Raw genomic sequence first — 19468 nt, 5'->3', positions numbered from 1 at the left:
AGAGTGGACAGCCAGCGCCTCTTTCCCAGGGCACCAATGCTCAATACAAGAGGGCATGGCTTTAAGGAAATGGGTGGGAAGTTCAAGGGAGATATCAGAGGGAGGTTTTTTACCCAGAGAGTGGTCGGTGCATGGAATGCGCTGCCTGGGGTGGTGGTGGAGGCTGATACATTGGTCAAGTTCAAGAGGTTGTTAGATAGGCATATGGAGGAATTTAAAATAGAGGGATATGTGGGAGGAAGGGGTTAGATAGTCTTAGGTGTGGTTTGAAGGGCGGCACAACATGGTGGGCCGAAGGGCCTGTATTGTGCTGTATTGTTCTACGGTTCTATGGTCACATGTACGTCAAGACACACAGTGAAATGCATCTTTTGCGTAGAGTGTTCTAGGGGCAGCCCGCAAGTGTTGCCACGCTTCCGGCGCCAACATAGCATGCCCACGACTTCCTAACACCCACATCTTTGGAATGTGGGAGGAAAGTGGAGCACCTGGAGGAAACCCACGCAGACCTGGGGAGATTGTACAAACTCCTTACAGATAGTGGCCAGAATTGAACCCGGGTCACTGGCGCTGTAATAGCGTTACGCTAACCGCTACACAACAGCAAGGAAATGACAACCAGGCAAACTGCTCTTTGATGTTGACAGAAGAGGCTGCAGATGCTGGAATCTGGGGAAACGCACAGAAAGCTGGAGGAACCCGGTGGAGCAGGCAGCATCTGGGAAATGGGACAGTCAGTGTTTCTGGTTGAGACCCTTCATCTGGACTACCGGTCTATTGAGCCACAACTGAAGGCATTGTTCATGGTGATGTAGAGCTCAGTCATTTACAGAGACCTTGGCTCGCTTGGCCAAGAGGTGGTAGAAGATTCTCGCCTGGTACCATTGCAATGGCACTGTGTTGTAGAGTGGGCACTTGGAGATCCAAGGTTGAGCCTTGGAAGTGTCAAGTAGTTAGAAACATAGAAAACCTACAGCACAATACAGGCCCTTCGGCCCACAAAGCTGTGCCAAACATGTCCCTACCCTAGAAATTACTAGGCTTACCCATAGCCCTCTATTTTTCTCAGCTCTATGTACCTATCCAAAAGTTTCTTAAAAGACTCTATCGTATCCGCCTCCAGCATCGTTGCCGGCAGCCCATTCCACGCACCCACCACTCTGAGTAAAAAAAACTTATCCCTGACATCTCGTCTGTACCTACTCCCCAGCACCTTAAACCTGTGTCCTCTTGTGGCAACCATTTCAGCCCTGGGGAAAAGCCTCTGACTATCCACACGATGAATGCCTCTTATCATCTTATACACCTCTATCGGGTCACCTCTCATCCTCCATCGTTCCAAGGAGAAAAGGCCGAGTTCCCTCAACCTGCTTTCATAAGGCATGCTCCGCAATCCAGGCCATATCCTTGTAAATCTTTCCTGCACCCTTTCTATGGTTTCCACATCCTTCCTGTGGTGAGGTGACTAGAACTGAGCACAGTACTCTAAGTGGGGTCTGACCAGGGTCCTATATAGTTCAGATGGATTGACCCAGCATGTGTATTAACTGCACACGAGCAGTAATGATGAATTGCGCAGTGGGAAGATGATCTTGTGAGAATTTTCTCATATGACATAGAAGGAGGCTGCTCGGCCCATCAACTCTGTACCAGCTCTCGGAGCAATCCCATCAGTCTTAGTCATGGAATTGTATAGCAGGGAAACAGACCCTTTGGCCCAACTCATTCATGCCGGCCAAGATGTCCCATTCTCCCACTTACTTCCCTGTAATCTGTTCTCTCACATACCCGTCATCTTTCCCCTGATTTTCCTGCCACCCATCTACACTGGAAATAGTTTACAGGAGCCATTTAACCTATCAGCGTGTCTTTGGGTGTCTGAGGAAGGAAAGGGTATCGAAGGGAAATCCTTGCAGTCGCATTGGTAATGTGTAAACTCGATGCAGCATTGAGGTCGGGATCCAACCAGGTCACTGGAGCTGAGGTAGCAGTCCCATCTGCACTGCCACTGTAATAATTTCACTGAATATTTTATATTCTTCTGTGTTCACTGCTTCTGCCTTGATGCTGTGGATAATCCAAATTAATTCCATGTCAATACCGACAATTAATATATCCTGCTGCAACATGTTGAAAATCAGACGAGAGTTGAGGGCAGTAGTAAAGGCTGCAGCATTTTTCTGATACACAAGAGATTCTGCAGACGCTGGATGTGTCTGGAGCAAGACACAAAAAGTGCTGGCGGAACTCAGCAGGTCAGGCAGCAGCCATGGAGGGAAATAAACAGTTGCTGTTTTGGGCCGAGACCCTTCATCAGGACTGGAAAGGAAGAGGGCAGAAACCAGAATAAGAAGGTGGGGGGAGGGGGAGGAGCACACACAGGCAGGGGAGAGGTGAGTCCAGGTGAGAGGGGGTAGGTAGGTGGGTGGGGGAGGGGGAGAAGATGTAATAAGCTGAGAGGTGACAGGTAGAAGAGGCAAAGGGCTGAAGAAGAAGGAATGCGGTAGGAGGGGGCAGTGGACCATGGAATGAAGGATGGAGGAGGGGAGGAGAGGAGATGGGCAGGTCATCAGGGTGGGGGAGGGGAGCCTCAGGAATAAGGGAAGACAAAGGAGTTGGCGGGGGGGGGGGGGGGGGGGGGGGGGAGAAGGGGTGGGGTTACCGGAAGTTGGGGAAATCGATGTTGAGGCCATCAGGTCGGAGACTCCCAAAGTGGAATACGAGGTGTTGTTCCTCCAACCTGCGCCGGGTATTCTGATATTGCACGTCACTTTACAGCTGTCCTCCTACCTACAGCCGACTGGACTTGAAAGAGACCAGTGAAGGTTAAGCCGCTGTTGCAGCTGCTCTTTAATCCTGTTGTAAAACTTGCATCCAGGTAGTCTCGTCCCAACCATCAGGCGCCTGTCATTTGAAATGTATGGCAAGTCTCTGCCATTCTCCCATGGAGACCACCCAACAAATCCAAAAGAGATTGTTCTTACTGAAATACCAAACTTCAAGCGATTAGTTATACAACTGGGAAAGGCAGTAGAAGGTGCCTGACGAGGAGGTGATGGTGGGAGCTGGTCCCTGGTGGATCCTGGGCCAATGTCCTTGTTCCCACCAGGTACTTTCTGTGTGTAGATGCTGTAATTTGACTGAATGAAGTAAATGGACAGGAATAAAACAATGTTGGTAGTTAACAGCATTTTAAAAAAAATAAACATATTAGGCAGGTCAGGAAAAACAAAGCAATGTTAACTCTTCCTGCAGCTATAGTATTTCTAGCATATTCTGTTTTGTTTTAGGTTTTCTAGATCTGCAGTATTTTGCTTTTGAACGGTGGGTGGATGCCTGGAATAACCTGTTGCTGGGTCTGGACTCTTTACTGCTTTGGCATTACACTGTGCCTTATTAGCAAGTTGCCGTGGGATGCTCCTTTACCTTGAGAGAGCAATCGATGCCCAGTACGGCGTCTAGTGAATGATCCACAACGTAATGAACATTGTTGGGTCACCTGCAATGCAAGATCTGCTGCATGTTCCACATTTGAGGTCATTATTTCAAGATGTTTAACTGTAACCTTTTTCTCTTTTTTTTTCAGGGCGCCTTTCAACAAAAGAGAGGGAACCGATGGCTTTGAAGCTGAAGGACTGGCCTCCAGGAGAGGACTTTAGAGACATGATGCTTTCTAGGTATGCAATTTAATCAGCTAAAGCTGCGCTTGTCAAAGAATTGGTTATACTGTATTGCAAGTACATTAATGTTGAGGACTGACATTGGAAGTAGTGAGTTGCCGCATTGAAACACTGCAAGCACTCCACAGTATCAGTTGTTCGAGAACTCCAAGAATCTGATGTAGCTGCGATATGGGTCCAAGTCAATAAAAAGTCTTCTATTCTGCACTGATCCTTCAGGTTTGAAGACCTGATGAATAACCTACCTCTGCCTGAATATACCAAGAGAGATGGCAAGTTGAACCTGGCTTCCAGGCTACCAGACTTCTTTGTGAGACCTGATTTGGGACCAAAAATGTACAATGCTTATGGTAAGTGAACTGTGTCTTCCCGTCCAAAATGTTGTGCCTCAAGTGTGGAAGCACTTGTAGAAGTGGAGGCTCTTGCTGCAAATGGTTATCTCTTCCCTGTTGTTTAGGCTTGTTATCAGCAGAGGACAGAAAGGTTGGCACGACAAACCTTCACTTGGATGTCTCTGATGCTGCTAACGTTATGGTGTATGTTGGGATCCCCAGTGGCCAGCCCAATCACGAGGAGGGTGAGTGCCTGATGATACTGTACCCTTAAGTTGGTGGTTTGAAGTGGGGCAGCATTGCTATGTTAGTTTGATGGGATTGCACGCTTTTTGACATTCATCTTGGTTCAGTTCGTAGCATCCCCGCTCCCAGAATATACAGGAAGTGCACTGGAGTAACCATTTGTTTTGACATGCAGCTTTGCGAGTTTTTTGTTTAATTTAGCAATTCGAGAAGAACCAATGATTCAGTGGTTAAATGTTGGGCCAAGCTCCTAGCAACGGCCTTGCAGGTGATGTAGATTATCTGGCCTGCGTAAGGATATACAGTTGGGTGAAGTGTTTGAGGGCTATTTACATTTAATAACTGTACCCTGAATAAAACTAAAATCCAAATTCTTCGCATTACGATTGGCCGCAGTCATTCTCTTGCTCCACTTTAATTATTTTTCTTCTCCTAGAAATTCTGAAGACAATGGAGGATGGGGATACGGACGAGTTAACAATAAAACGCTTCACAGAATCCAACGAAAGGCCGGGTGCTCTGTGGCACATTTACTCAGCCAAAGATGCAGAAAAGATCCGAGACCTGCTGAAGAAGGTAACTGGGAGCAAAAGAGCACATGTGCTACTGTTGGGAGCACGATGCCAAGTGTTTTGTGTGATTTGAAGCTGGTGGTAACTATGTTCCAAGCAGTCATCTCTGATCAACTTTAGTCTCCTTCACCATTCCTGTCTTCCTACCTCCCACCGTTCCTCCAGCTGTCATCTCTAACTGCCTTTTCCCCAGGGTAGGGGAGTCCAAAACTAGGGGACATAGGTTTAAGGTGAGAGGGGAGAGATTTAATAGCAACCTGAGGGGCAACTTTTTCCACACACGGGGTGATGAGTATGTGAAGTGAGCTGCCAGAGGCAGTGGTTGAGGCAGGTACAATAGTGTTATTTAAGAGGCACTTGGATAGGTACATGGAGGGGCAGGGCCTGGAGGGATATAGGCTGATCACAGGAAATTGGGACTAGCTGGGTGGGCACCGTGGTCGGCATGGACTGATTGGGCCAAAGGGCCTGTATCCGTGCTCTTCATGACTCTATCCTAGCCGAAAGAATGTCCTTCATGAACACCCTTTCTAACCTCCTGGTTTCCACATGGCTTTACCACTGTTTCTTGGCACCACTTGACTTGTGCTTCTTTCCTATCCTGTTCCTCCGATTTCATTTCCCACCACCCCTTCAGAGGTATCGTGTGTTCTTGGTGACCTCCAGTGGGAATGTGGAGGTTCCATCACCAATCTGCTTTCCCATTGCATCAGATTATTCTTCCAGCCACTATCCTTCAATCCAAAGACAAAATCCTGCCCTTTGACCTGCCGCTCTTGTCTCTTGTCCTAGACCCAGCAGTGGTGACCTGTTGCCCTAAGTAAGATGCTCAGATTTGGGACCGTCCGTACTGATTTCATTCGTCAGCGCTCGGTCTGTAGCCTTCTCTACATTTCTAACTCGAGCGCTTGTCTCGATACTTTTATGTTATGAGAGTCTCCACCTCCATCGCCCACTCGGACACTTCAAACTCCGACTGCACTCTGGGTGGAAGAGTCCTTCCTCAGAACCAGGTGCAGGAAGCAATTGGGGAAACGTCAGAGTGCTTCTCCTTCATGCGTTTCTTTGTTTATTTGCATCTTTCTCCTCTGTCCCTTTATGCTGCTCAGTCTTTTCCAAACACATTTCTCTTGAGGCCAGTTATCTGCTCCTGTGATATGGAAGCTTGCGTTTACACACTGCTAATCATGACCTCAGGATGCTTCATAGCTCTTCACATCATCCAGCCAGCTTTTGCTCTGCTGTGGCTCTTATTCATCCTTTCCTGAATGAGTGGCAGGGAGTTCTGTCTCAGCATCCTGAAAGTCCCTTCCCTAAAACCTCTGTGCCTTGCCACATCTCCCCCTGCTTTTAAAGCTACTGCTTTAACAGTATCTTCATTCACCTCCTCCAAAGCTCCTGCTCATTATCCAGGCCTTAAGTCCTTGGATGCTTTGACTGCGTTATAAATGCTTTGCAGGATGGTGCTGGCTGGTTTCTCTTGCACCTTTCCAGATCCCACTGGATTTCTCTGGAGCAATTTCTTTGGAACTCTTGACTGTGAGCAAACTGCCTTGGACAGTCCTGAATGGTAACAGCGCTGCACAATGACACTTAAATGGATAATGCTCCATGTGTTTTTATTTAAAAGCCATCAGGATGTGGCATTTAAGAGAAGGGAGAACCAGCAGGCACAATTGTTCAGAAGTATTTCAATGAAAAGTATGATCTTACTCCATGCTGATATAAGAGAGGGAAGTGTTCACTTCTTCTGTATTGCACTGGAACTGCAAATACTGAAAATTGGAATTGTTTTGCAAAGTGCTTTATGCTTCCTTTCTGTGTGTTTCTTTCCCATTTCCATATGGACAGAATATTGAAGTGGGTTTGAGGTGCTGTGACCAGCTCTTGCCCATCTCCTAATTATTACGAGCTCTGTCCGTTGTCCTCCAGTGGCGAAGTCACTCGGCCATATTCCAGACCCTCCGTCGATGCATCTCCTTCATGCCCCCTGGCTGCACGTTTGCTGATCTCCTAAAAAGACATCCTCCTGCAATTTCAGATAAAACTTGATTGAATTCGAGTTCAGTCCTTCTGTGCTGGGGCTTAGGAGCTGAGCAGTAAGTGTTGGGTTCATTTCAGTGGTTAAGTTCCGGTCTGGGTGTCTTGTAATATAAACAAATGCTGGAAATACTCGGCAGGTTGGGCAGCATCTGTGGAAAAAGAAACTGAGTTTGAAGACCCTAAGTAACCTATAATTGGTCTGTGTTTTGAATTGGTCACCAGATTTCTAGTCAACTTGTTTTAGTTTACCATTGCACAGATTCTAGCTGTGATCCCTTGATTACCACTGTCTTGTAGATACTTAAAATCATTCTTGGGCTTACGGTTGCCACTTCAGAATCGGCTCACTAGTAATGAATAAGATCCCCTGAATTGAATAGGATTAATAAACCAGATTAAAAATATTGTATGGATAAAATGGTTACACTTGAGTAGATGTGTCTGGCAATTGGAAATAAAAGGATTATTTACACTCACTGTTTTTAGCAAATAAACCTAATTGTGAATGATCCCAGCTCTAGACGTCAACCAAACTGTGTCCAACATTTTCAGGTTGCAGAAGAGCAAGGTCAAGAAAACCCTCCAGACCACGATCCCATTCATGACCAAAGCTGGTACCTGGATAGGACTCTGCGCAAGAGGCTCTATCAGGAATACGGAGTCCAGGGTTGGGCAATTGTGCAGTACCTCGGTGACGTGGTCTTCATACCAGCCGGAGCTCCCCACCAGGTTGGTGATCAGTTCATTTGATCTGCAGCTTTTGTGTGTCACTCCGTTGATACAGTAAAATACCAGATGGATTGGTGGTTATTCCCATCACTTGGACCAGTATGTTGAACCAACATCTGCACCTGTGGATCTAGGCACTGAGAAGTGCACAAATAGAAGCTGTGTAACTGCCTTTTCTATTTCCCCCATCTCCCTAATCACAATGGGACTTTTAACTGATATGTGCTTGCAGCATATTTGTGTGTATACAGGAATGGTAGATGAACTGATGCTTATAATTTTCAGGGCTCTCTTGGTAGATCCCATGAAATGTGTGACAAACCAGAGTCTTTGGAAGGTTGCTGTAATTTGCAGATGGGCGAGTAGGGACCTGCGTCTGACAGCTGTTCAGTTATCTCTTGAGGCGAAGCAGAATGGCTTGTTTGGCTGAAATAGTCCCTCTGAGGCAGACACCCTGGGAGAAGTAGAAACAATGTGGGCATTGGCTCCCTTCATGCAAGTCACCTTGTAGCTGAGGTTTGGGACAAGTTCCTCAGTAGTGCCAAGAAGTTGGAATCCTGTCTTACTGCCCTTTCAGTGTAGAGTGGTCTGAGCTTAAAATGTGGATATTCCAGAAAAGCAGGAATTATTTTTCGTTATCTGGCAGGGAAAGGGTTTATCCACCAATTTTCTTATCCACGTAAATGATGTCATTCTAAGTCGGTGACTGGTGCTCTTTATATCACTGTTTTCTTTCTTCTGATATCATTTCTTGATTTCTTTTTTCAGTATTTTAAGTTCAATGAATATTAAGTGCTTTTAAGCAGTTATCTGTTTGGCTGGCTCGTACCCAGTGTAAATGGAGGCACGTACCCCTTTTTAATATTCATTCAAGGGATGTGGGCTTCGCAGACTGAGCCAGCATTTAATTGCCCATCCCTCGGTGCCCTTGAGAAGGTGGTGGTGAGCTGCCTTCTTGAACCACCCAGTACTTGAGGTGCAGCTAGACCCACAGTGCTGTTGTGGGGTGGGGGGTGGGGTCAGTGGGTGGTGGGGTGCGGTTGGAGGAGGAGGTGGCAGAGTTCCAGGATTCTAACCCAGCAACAGTGAAGGATTGGCGATACATTTCCAAGTCAGGATGGTGTGTGGCTTGGAGGGCAACTTCCAGGTGGTGTTTCCATAGCTGTTCAGCTATCTCTTGAAGCTGAAATAGTCCCTCTGAGCCCTTCCAGAGGTCATGGGTTTGGAAGGTAGTTGTCCTGTCTGTTGTAAACAAATCCTACGCGATTGCTACCTTCAGGATGAGTAGGGTGGGAGGGAGCACTAGAGGAGAAAGAAAGATTTGGCATCTGGCGTGCAGTCCCAGCACACTTTACACTTGGAGGTTTATATTTTTCAACAGGTTAATTAAGTATTCTGTTGCTTGCTGCAGGTTCACAACTTGTACAGTTGTATCAAAGTAGCAGAGGATTTTGTTTCCACTGAGCATGTCAAACACTGCTTCCGGCTCACACAGGAATTTCGACACCTGTCTAACACACACACCAATCATGAAGATAAGCTCCAGGTATCTGAATTCACTCTCTCTCTAACAGCATTGTGATTTTAGTGTTCCGGTCAATGCCTTGCTGGAAACCACACTTTAGGTTTTGCAATAAAATTAAATATAATGCATTCATAGCTAGTTATGTATTTCAAGTTATTGCAGATGGGAAAGAGGAGAGCCAAGAGAACGTGCTTCGTGACATGACTGATAGGCGATTAAAGTTAATGAAGTTAGTGAATGAGGAAGATATTTTGGGTGGGAAGACGAAGTGAACAGTAAGCGCAGTGTCTTCCAGCAAAAGTGTTAAATCCCACGAGATCCACTGACCTTCACACAGCTACAGGAGAAAATATTATAATTGTGTTAGGGACGAACATGGATTATGACCCCAAGCACTTCACCGTCACAGTGGAGACTTCTAATTCTGTCACCCTCTCCCCCCCGTCACAACTCCCCAGACTGGCGATTACAGGGGCAATTGGACAATAGTAATTAGTAAGATTTTACAAATCTCAGCCGTGGCATTACTGATGAGAAATATGAGGACATTTAAATTCAAAAACTGTGGGTTACATTATGAAAAACACTGTAGTCTGGTACCTCAGTGAACAGTGGTGATTCAGCTCTTTCAACATATTAGCAAGTTTTGGTCAGCGATATCTTAAGATTCCATCTATTTAACAAATTTGAATAAATGACGTTTGATGCAAGCTCATCTACTAGAGTCGCAAGTTAATTTTTTTTGTCTTTGAGGAGCAATGTGTTTGTTTCTAATCATAGTAGTGTGACAATTTAACTTTTTAATGTGCAGGTGAAGAATATCATATACCATGCAGTGAAGGATGCTGTTGCAATGTTAAGAGCTCATGAATCCAGCCTCCTGAAGACCCAGGGGTGATGTCTAAAGTTCCAACTGAAAGCTGGCTGCTCGTGGCAAATCCAGACTCTATTGTTGACACCAACTTTCAGAAACTGACTTGTTTGAGGAGGCAATACAGCATTCTTGGGTTACACTGGCTGAACAGGGAGACCTGAACTTGTACTTCATCTGCTTTAACTTGTAAAACTGAGCAGCAAGGATGTTGTTCAGAATTCTATTTCATAATGCTAAGAAGCAAACTTTATTTTTCAGATCCCAGTTAAACAATTCCAAACTAGTTTTGCTCTGCCTACCCTATATTTATTCTCTTGGCTCCATCTTGGTGGGTCTATCTTGGAATTGTTTAGGGAGTACTTATCTGGGGTTTCCCACAGAATACCAGGGAAGCAATAGAAGGAATTCCACAGTCTTCCCTATCAAGGATCATTAGCTGTAGCCTGGTGTAGTTGGCAACATCCTATCTAGGTGTTTCATGTTTAATTGGAAAACACAATTTCCAGATATTATTAGTGCTATAACAAGATAAATTAAGTCTGAGAACTGCGGGTTTTATCTTCATTGTCATAGTGGATGCAGTTCTTCTACAGTACTGCACCACTAATACATTTTGTCTTTATTCTGTACTCAGATATCCACACACAGTTCTAAATGGAAGATATCCATTGGTTCATAATATCTGATCTTCCTGTTAATATGTGAATTGCATTCTTTTTGTACTTAATTTTGGGAGGAATGTTTCATGTTTTGAAAGAGTTAACTATCTGAAGAGCAGGTAAGTGAAATCGCCCAGGAATTAGATTCACAGAATTGGCATAATTTAAGTTTAGTATTAGCTTACAGAGTGAGGCACATTTCACATAGTGCTGCTGTAAATATTTTTTTATTTGAGTTGGTAAAAACTATCTCCCAGGTTGTCGGGGTATATTTTCTTGTCCAGCACATTTACAATCTGAGAACTCCTGAGAGTTTTGAAGTACTTCCTAACTTTTTTTGCCTTTTTTGTTGCAAACTATTCAGTGTTTATTGGGAAAAGCATGAGTGCATATGTAAGAATTCTAAAGGATGACAGCATTCACTGTACTATAATGCAGATTCCACTGAAGTGTGGGTTTCCTTAACAATGTGGGCAGTACACTAGACAAATTGCATTATTATAGAAATAAACTTTTTTCTAAATTATTGCACAGTCGATTGCAAGTCCAAACTCATCCCCATCCTGAGTTTGATTCAACTTGACTAATTTTCATCCACTTTGTTTTAAAACATGTTGCTGACATAGAGCAAATTTTTTGGTCTGTGTACCAATGAAGAATGGCCTTGTTTCTTTGGCTGTAACATTTGAAGATTATTCTAGTTCAACTATTTTTAAAACTACTATAAAACTTTCAAAGTAAATGAAATCCCAATCATTGGTATTTCAGTAACTTTGATTACTCAGGACATACTGCTATGTTGAATGTTTGTGTAGGTTTTGTTTGCTTTGTATATTTACTATGTTTTGTGGTTTAAATACAGAGCATCAAAGTTCAAGTCTGAAAATGACACTTTCAACCATCTGAACAATTCTATTGTTTGACAATATTTGTACAACAATGTGATTTTTACACAATATATCAACATTGCTGTTTTAAAAAAAAGTGGTTATGCATTTAAATGGATTTCATTCCAACTGAGGTTCCTGATGCTGGATATTGGATGGATGATGCAGTGAATAGAAGTGGTTGGTTATCCTCTGAAGTTGTAGATGCAGTAAACAAGTGTGCAATCTGGGCTGACGGGGATTCTTGTATTCCAAACCATCATAACACAAGGAGACCATTTGATCCATTGTGTCCCTGCTCACTGCTTTGGCAGTTGCTGGAAGCACCATTGATTCAGAAAGCAAATAGAAACTGTGGCAAGTGGTTGTGTGGAGGAACAAGGTCATCCATTTAGATATATTAAATAATATTTTAATACTGAGTGTTTGGTCCTTTGAGGAATGAAAGATTCTGGGTATCTATATAAACAAATCAAAGTCAGTTCATAGGTTCAGAAAGTAACTGGAGACTAATGGAGCCTTGCCGGTTAAGTGTTGGTAGGTAAGCTTACTCACAGCCCTTATCCTTGTTTAATGCCTTTCACTATGTCCTTGTGGATCCATTTTGGCTCCCAATTTATCCTTTCAGAATAAATTAGTCATATTTACATTCTTGCTTGTACATGAAGCAGTAGGGTGCTTTGTATAAAAATGAAAATTATGCAACACATCAAACATTACAACATTTCACAATCTTAGTGTATCAAGTATATTTTTGAAGGTGCATGAAACAGTTATAACAACCTTTTCAAACTGTACATTTCCAATAAAATGCAAAACCATTTAGGCAGAGAAAACAAATTGGAGCATATTCCTTGTTTGCTTAGCATCCCTATTTAAATGTGGATGAAGTTTCTGCATAATTAGGACATTATCATTAATGTTAATATTGCAGTTCCACAAGTCTGGTATAATGAATTCACACTTAAATACCTGTCATCAATGAATCTCTCTCTCCAGTAAATCCTCCTCCAGTTTTACTTCAACATGAAGAAAAGCACTAACATTATGGGTCTGTTCTGAGAATGCTTCTGATAATTTCTATTTCACTGGTAACTAATAACTAATTAGATAGTGGTAATTCATATTTAAAATAGTGTATGATCCAGAACTGAGCCAAGGATCAGTAACAGTGAGGACTGTTTCTACAGTCAAATAAACCACAATCCATTTCAAAAATGTGCACCAAGATGGTTTTTCTAAGAAACCCCCTTCCCTGCATTAAAGCCAAATAGTATTTACCTGGTTATAAAGTATTCAAGGACAACAAGTCATGAAAAGTCTTGTTTGCTTTTATTACACAGCTGTACTTGAATGGTGATAAGGAGCACAGTTATCCATATGTACAAAAAAACTCATTACAAGTGCTAATAGTGAACAAACATTTGAAAAATATTTAGATGTTGTAAATGACCTGCCAAAAACTCAGTAATGCTACAGTAGTGTGGCCCATCTCCAAGTTCGAATCCAACCCAAAGCCAGTACTAAAATGGGACTGTTTTAAAGTTCCAAAAGCTTGAAAGGACTGCAGTTATCAAAGACCAAGGCAAACAACTGTTTTATCCCAGACACGAGGTGACTCTAAACACACGAGTGTCATTAAAGCCAAAAAAGGCAATATTAAAAATTAGAGGCATTAACTACTTAAATAGACTTGATTTTTTTCATTGCATCAACCAAAGCATTCTTTTATAACCCAAATATACAATTGTTAGTTAATATAAAGGATAGTCTGAATTTTCCTACAATTGGCTGTTTATAACAGGATGATCTTACCAAAGTTTATGGAAGATCCTTTCACTATAATAAGGCCACTTAGAAAAAAAAAATTTTTTTTACATTCTGTAATAGCTTGATATTTTAAAAAAAAACTTCAACTGTCACTTTACAAGAATATTCAAGAACAGGAATCCTAATTACATCTGGGAATTGCAATTTACTGTAAGTACGACAGCAGTGCTGAAATTGTACTGAATGATAAACTAGTCAAACGTTTGACAGCTAGATAGACAGATTAACACAATGGGAAAAATAACTTGGAAGTGTAGTCTTATCCTTCTTGGGAAACTTACTTTGTACAATTTTAACAGCACCCATCTTTTACACACACAATATTTACTTTGGTATTTGCATGAAGAGGGAAAGGGGCATGGGAACCATTTAGTACTCCACAACAACATAATTCTGTTGTAAACTCAAGTGGGAACTATACAGCCAAGTTATTTACACAGATCAACTCCTGAGTGCAGCCAGCCGCGACTGCATTTCTTCAATGTCTTCCTCTGCCTCGCCTTCATCTGATGCAGCTGTGGCCCCTTCAAGTTCTGGCTCTGGGAGAGCATCTGTGACTTTGCTGGGAGCTTTCCCAAGAGCACCTGAAAAATAATGGTAATGGAAGGTGGCTTTTGTGACTTGTCAATACTCGGTGTTAAAACAGAAGGCACATAAATATAAACTGTCCCCTCCAATACTGATCCAATTGCATTTCTGCACACTCAAGAGATCTGAGAATTCAACAGCACTGTCTACAACCATCATCAACCTTTCCCAGGAGCAGATACAGAGTGCAAGCTACCAGAACTACCACTAATTTTCATGAATCGGTCCATGATAAGCCAATCGTTAAGTCACAACAAGGCAGCACTACGGGCAATCCAGTCAGATTTTCTAATCTGATATATTGGCTAAGTGGGCACAGAATTTTCCCCAGGACATGAACTCCTCCTTAAAATGATTTTTGTTATATATTGTAATCATTTGAGGGATGGAATCTCTGGATTTTATTTTAAACTGCTGGAGAGGACATTTCTGAGAATGCCACTTACAGAAAGAATCTAAAGGAGATTCTGTGCTATTAAAGATTTTAAATACACTGGGTTTAATTTACCTGCAGTAACCTCAAAAAGTATTCTGTCAATTTCCATCTCTGCTGCTTCTTCCATTTCTTCTTCATCTTCCATACTTTCAAAAGTATCCTCCAGCATCTCATCAATAATCCCCGCCTGCATACAGAAAATGCAGATGTAAAAATGATGTCACATCAACACATTAAGAAACTATTCTATTTTTTTCAAATAACAAGACCCAAGAATGCCCGAATTTCTTGCTGTTTCAATAAAACATATGCATCTGAAATATTGCCATGAGTTCACTAAAGATGTTGACTTCTCTCCAACAATGTATTATGGTTACAAGTTCCCGCTTTTCATTTTTGGGATTTGGTCTTTGCTGGCAAAGTCACCATTTATTGCCCACTGCACTTTGAAAGGGCAGTGGTAAGCTGCCTCCTTGAACCACCATATCCTGCTGGACAGGCAGGTCGAGGATTTAGACCCAGCAACAATTAAGAACCGGCAATATGTTTCTAATTCAGGATGTTGCACAACTTAAGAGGGGAACCTGCAGGCAGTGGTGTTCCCATCCACTTGCTGCCATTGATCTTAATGGTTGAGTAGCCTGAGTGAGTAAATGCAGTGCATTTTGTAGCTGCTGCACATTACAGCCAATGCACCAGTGGTGGAGGGAACAACTGCTTAGGGAGGTTGATGGAGTGCCAATCAGGCAGCCTGCTATGTCCTGAATGGCCACAAGCTCGAGAGCTGTTGATGCTGACTCATCCAGGCAAGTGAAGTGTGTTCGATTACACTGCTGAGAGTGAGAGCGCACAGAAACAGGCCCTTTGTTCTACCATGTCCATGCCAACCATCAAATGCCCATCTATATTAATCCTATTCACCATCATTCAGGTTATAGGCTTCTATACCTTGGCAAATTTGCCTTGTAGATGGTGGAACGGCCTTAACATGTGAGGAGGTGAATCACTCATTGCAGGATACCCAGCCTCTGACCGGTTCCTGTATTTATGTTCAGTGGTGACCCCCAGGACATTGTGGTGGGGGACTCAATGATACCAATATCATTGAATGTTAAAGGGGATTAGATTCTTTCTTGTTGGTGATGGTCATTTTGTGGCATGACTGTTACCAGCCCTTGCCTGGATATTTGCTTTCTCGGGTTCATTAAGTCTGACAAGTTATAGATTTGTTTTTATGATAGATTAAAGCAGACACCTGGTACAACTTAAAGTAGGCTCCAGCCTATAGAACAGTAATATGTTATATCACACCTTCATCATTTCTTTAGACAGTTCTCTCATGGTGGCTTGAATTTCAGGAATTTTTACTAAACTCTGCATGGCTTTCATCACTTCGGTGCTCTTCTCCAAGGCACCAGTGACTCTGGCTACAGCTGTGAAGGGAAGGCAAGAAAACAAATTAAAAACTGAACACAGCAATAGATACTATTTCTTTACGGCCATTTCATTTTGACTTGCACAGCACTGCAAACGCTGCAGAGCAAAACCTCAGCTGTAGACTAGGCTTGTGCTTTTGTTAAAGGAATGAGCACCAAATCTGTGGCAACTCAATATAAATTTATTAGGAATGTCCAAAAGATCCAGGGAATGGACCTAACCGGATTAATCTTTAAATGCAAATGCAGTACAATTCTAAAAGTGTTTGGAGAACTTGGCCAAGGTAGATGTACAGGTAATAATCCTGCATTCTGGTACTGAGGGGAAGTAATGTGGTGCTTCCCCACTCTTGGGTCAGAAGGACTAAGAAGTCAGGCAAAACCTTGAAGGGAGGAAGTTATGCACTGTTGTTACATTTGCTGACTTCCTTACCAATTATTAGGTATACTGTTCTTTGTGCACAATTGTTTTTTTTTCTATTTATGGGATGTGGGTGTTATTGGCAAGTTCAACAGTTATTGTTCGTCCCAACTCCCCTTGGAAAAACGTGGTCTCGAATCACTGCTTTGAGCTGCAGCACTTGTGTGATGAAGGCACTTCACGCTGCAGTTACATAGAGAGTTGCAGGAGTTTGATCCAACAACATTGAAGTAAAGCTGGATGGTGAATGACTTAGAAGGTGAAATTGGTGTTCCTTTGTGCCTATGCCCTCATCTTTGACCAACAGCAGGGTGTGCCAGTGAAGGGGGAAAGTGGCAACTCAGCTGCCACATTAAACAATCAAGTGAGCCACTTTGTCCTGGATGGTGCTGAGCTTCCCGAATGTTGTTGGAGCTGCACACATCCAAGCATGTGGAGAGTATTCTGTCACACTCCTGACCTTGCCTTGCAGACAGTGGAAAGACTTGAAGACAAGTCAATCACTACAGGATGCCCCTTCTCTGATCTGTTCTTGTGTATGGCTGGTCTAGTTAACTATTGTGTATGGACTTTTTTCAAAGGGGAACTGAAGATCCTCCTATCCAACTATAACAGCAGTAAAAACAAGCCTTTGCATTTCCATATGGTCCATCACCATCTAAGCACAGATGTCGCAGCTTTATTTTAGAAATAGGACGCAAGTTACACAGTATATCTTAACGCCAGTGCTTTCTGCAGCATATCTGTAATGCTGCAAAATCATACAGACTGTTCACCAACATCTCTAACCCATCCAATGGCACTTGTACTTCTGGAGAATAACAGTAATATGCTCCTCTGGAAAGTATGATTTTGTTTTATATTGTTATTTATTCTGGTTAAATATTTCTTAAATTTATTTTGTTCCAATATATAAACAATAGCCTGTTTAGCCAAAATCAATGAATCATCCACCTATTTCTCTACTTCAGAGGCCACTCTTGCCTGCCACCCCCACAAACCCCCATGTCTGAAGGCACTACACTTGCCCCTTCCTTCCTCCAGCTGAAAAGGTGGGGGAGGGAGGGGGCACAGGGAGTGAACTATCTCCTTAATTCTCAGATTGCTCAGGCGGCACAGTAGCACAGCAGTTAGTGTAACACTATTATAGCGCCAATGACCCGGGTTCAATTCCCACTGCTGTCTGTAAGGAGTTTGTACGTTCTCCCCATGTGTCTGTGTGGGTTTCCTCCAGGTGTTCTGGTTTCCTCCCACATTCCAAAGGTTAGGAGCTGTGGGTATGCTATGTTGGCACTGAAAGAGTGGCGACACTTGCGGGCTGCCCCCAGCACATTCTCAGTAACGCAAAAAGATGCATTTCACTGTGCGTTTTGAAGTACATGTGACTAATGAATAAATATCTTGCAGAATACCGCCCAATTGACAGGGGCAATGGCATCACTGATGGTTTACTCTCACCTCATTTTAGCTATGGCTCCTAAATAACTTCACTGCTTTAGTCGAGGAATGGCAACAGAAGACAATATTTTACATGCAAGTCATGGCATGTTACTGTAATTCCTGGGACAACATAAACACCTTACCTAATTGGTTCTTCATACTCATAAGGACGGAATTCATTTGTGCTTTTGATGCGTACAATTTGCTCACAGCCTTCTTTGACCGTACAATTTCTTTTGCTAATATGACGCACACATCCTTTTGACCCTTCTTTGCAGCATCTTTCACAGACCTCTTTACTTTCTCCTCTTCTCGCTGAATATCTATCAGAAATGGAAAGTGTTATTACAAAGTGCTGTCTTTCCTAATGTCTCTGTGTCTCTACAGGCTTCATTCACACCAAAGCAGAATTATCATTGCCAAGTGAATGTGGCAATTATTTTATACCCAAGATCCCACGAACAGAGATAATTGCCCACTTTTAGTGATACTTCGAGGATGTCATGTGGGCCAGAACTTGTAGCATGGTAACAGACCATTCGGTCTGCCATGTCCATGCTGACCAGTGGGGACCCATCCATTATTAATCCCGTCTTCCAGCACTTGGCCCGTAGCCTTCTATGCCAAGGCAAATCAAGTGTTCATCTAGATGCTTCTTAAATACTGTCAGTAATTCTGCTTCCACCACTCTCAAGCAGTGTATTCTAGGTGACTTGTTCTTTGCATTATGATATATTTAATATCAACCTGAGTATGCCTAAAACTTGATAACACTACAAGCAGCACTCCCATCAGTGATCTAGTAGATTGCTTGTCTAGGTTATAAAGCCAAGATTTCCAGCTACACTTTCAAACTCAAGACTGTGTGTGCTGCTCTGAGCCAGGTAAACACCAACAGCTGACTTGTTGAGTGACTGTTTCCCTTACCACCCAGAGTATCAGAATAAGAGGTCAGGTGTTTAGGACTGATGAGGAAATATTTCTGTATTAACTTAATTACAAGTCTTCAGAATTCTCTCCCTCAGTGGGTTGTGGATGCTCAGCTGGTGAGAATATTCAAAACAGATTTTTGATAGCAAGGGAATGAAGTAATATGAGGATTAATCAGAAAAATGGATGAGGTAGAAGAGCGGAAATGAACTTTCTGAATGGCAGAACAAACACAAAGTGTCTTAAGCCTCTCCTACAGCCTCTCCTACTTCTTGTGCTCACATTCTGATTGCTAGCAACTTCAAAACAGCTACTTTTTGGAAAAGGAAACTGACAATTGTCCCTTTTGAGCATAAGCTTCTGCTTAACAAACATGAACATAGAAATTAGGAACATCAGCCTCTCAGGTCTGCTCCACCATTGAATAAGATCATGGCTGATGGTAACCTCAACTCTGTGTTTCAATGTACCCTTGGTAAACTTTCTCCCCCTTGCTTATCTAGTATCTATGTACCTCTGCCTTAAAAATTGAGGAAGAGAGTTCCAAAGATTCAGGCTGCTTATAAAAAAAATGTTTCAGTCTTAAATGGTTGACCACTTATTTTTAAGTAGTGATCCCCTAGTTCTAGATTCTCCCACAAGAGGATACATCTTCTCCACATGCATCCTGTCAAGGATCTTGTACATTTCAATTGTTCCCCCCCCCCCCCAACTCTTCCAAACTCCAGCACATACAAGCCAACCCTGTCCAACCTTTCCTCAAAAGACAACCCACCCATTTAAAAAACATTTCTCTGAACTACTTACAAAAAGTTAACATCCATTCATAAATAAGGAGAC

The 19468-nt window shown here is 42.8% G+C and overlaps 2 protein-coding genes across 3 annotated transcripts in view; one reads left to right on the top strand and one right to left on the bottom strand.

Annotated features, from left to right (window-relative positions):
• Nucleotides 1-12715, top strand: part of LOC127580682 (lysine-specific demethylase 3A-like) — a 63491-nt gene extending 50776 nt beyond the window's left edge. Inside the window, exons 19-25 of the mRNA XM_052034396.1 lie at nucleotides 3587-3677; nucleotides 3900-4030; nucleotides 4138-4257; nucleotides 4695-4834; nucleotides 7426-7602; nucleotides 9014-9148; nucleotides 9939-12715. Coding sequence (XP_051890356.1) covers nucleotides 3587-3677; nucleotides 3900-4030; nucleotides 4138-4257; nucleotides 4695-4834; nucleotides 7426-7602; nucleotides 9014-9148; nucleotides 9939-10025 — 881 coding nt within the window. The 3' untranslated portion in view covers nucleotides 10026-12715. The remainder of the gene's footprint in view (nucleotides 1-3586; nucleotides 3678-3899; nucleotides 4031-4137; nucleotides 4258-4694; nucleotides 4835-7425; nucleotides 7603-9013; nucleotides 9149-9938) is intronic.
• Nucleotides 12716-12862: 147 nt separating this feature from the next.
• The window catches only part of rnf103 (ring finger protein 103), a 32021-nt gene continuing 25415 nt past the window's right edge, over nucleotides 12863-19468 (bottom strand). For both annotated transcript variants that reach the window (XM_052034442.1, XM_052034433.1), the window contains 4 exons: nucleotides 17842-18021; nucleotides 15713-15834; nucleotides 14474-14588; nucleotides 12863-13961 (listed from right to left, as the gene is read on the bottom strand). In XM_052034442.1, the coding sequence (XP_051890402.1) occupies nucleotides 13819-13961; nucleotides 14474-14588; nucleotides 15713-15834; nucleotides 17842-18021 (560 nt within the window). In that variant the 3' untranslated portion in view covers nucleotides 12863-13818. The remainder of the gene's footprint in view (nucleotides 13962-14473; nucleotides 14589-15712; nucleotides 15835-17841; nucleotides 18022-19468) is intronic.

This window comes from Pristis pectinata, chromosome 2, assembly GCF_009764475.1.
Source record: "Pristis pectinata isolate sPriPec2 chromosome 2, sPriPec2.1.pri, whole genome shotgun sequence".
Taxonomy (NCBI): Eukaryota; Metazoa; Chordata; class Chondrichthyes; order Rhinopristiformes; family Pristidae; genus Pristis; species Pristis pectinata.
The sequence above is the reverse complement of the archived record's forward strand: the minus strand, read 5'-3'. Positions and strand labels throughout refer to the sequence as shown.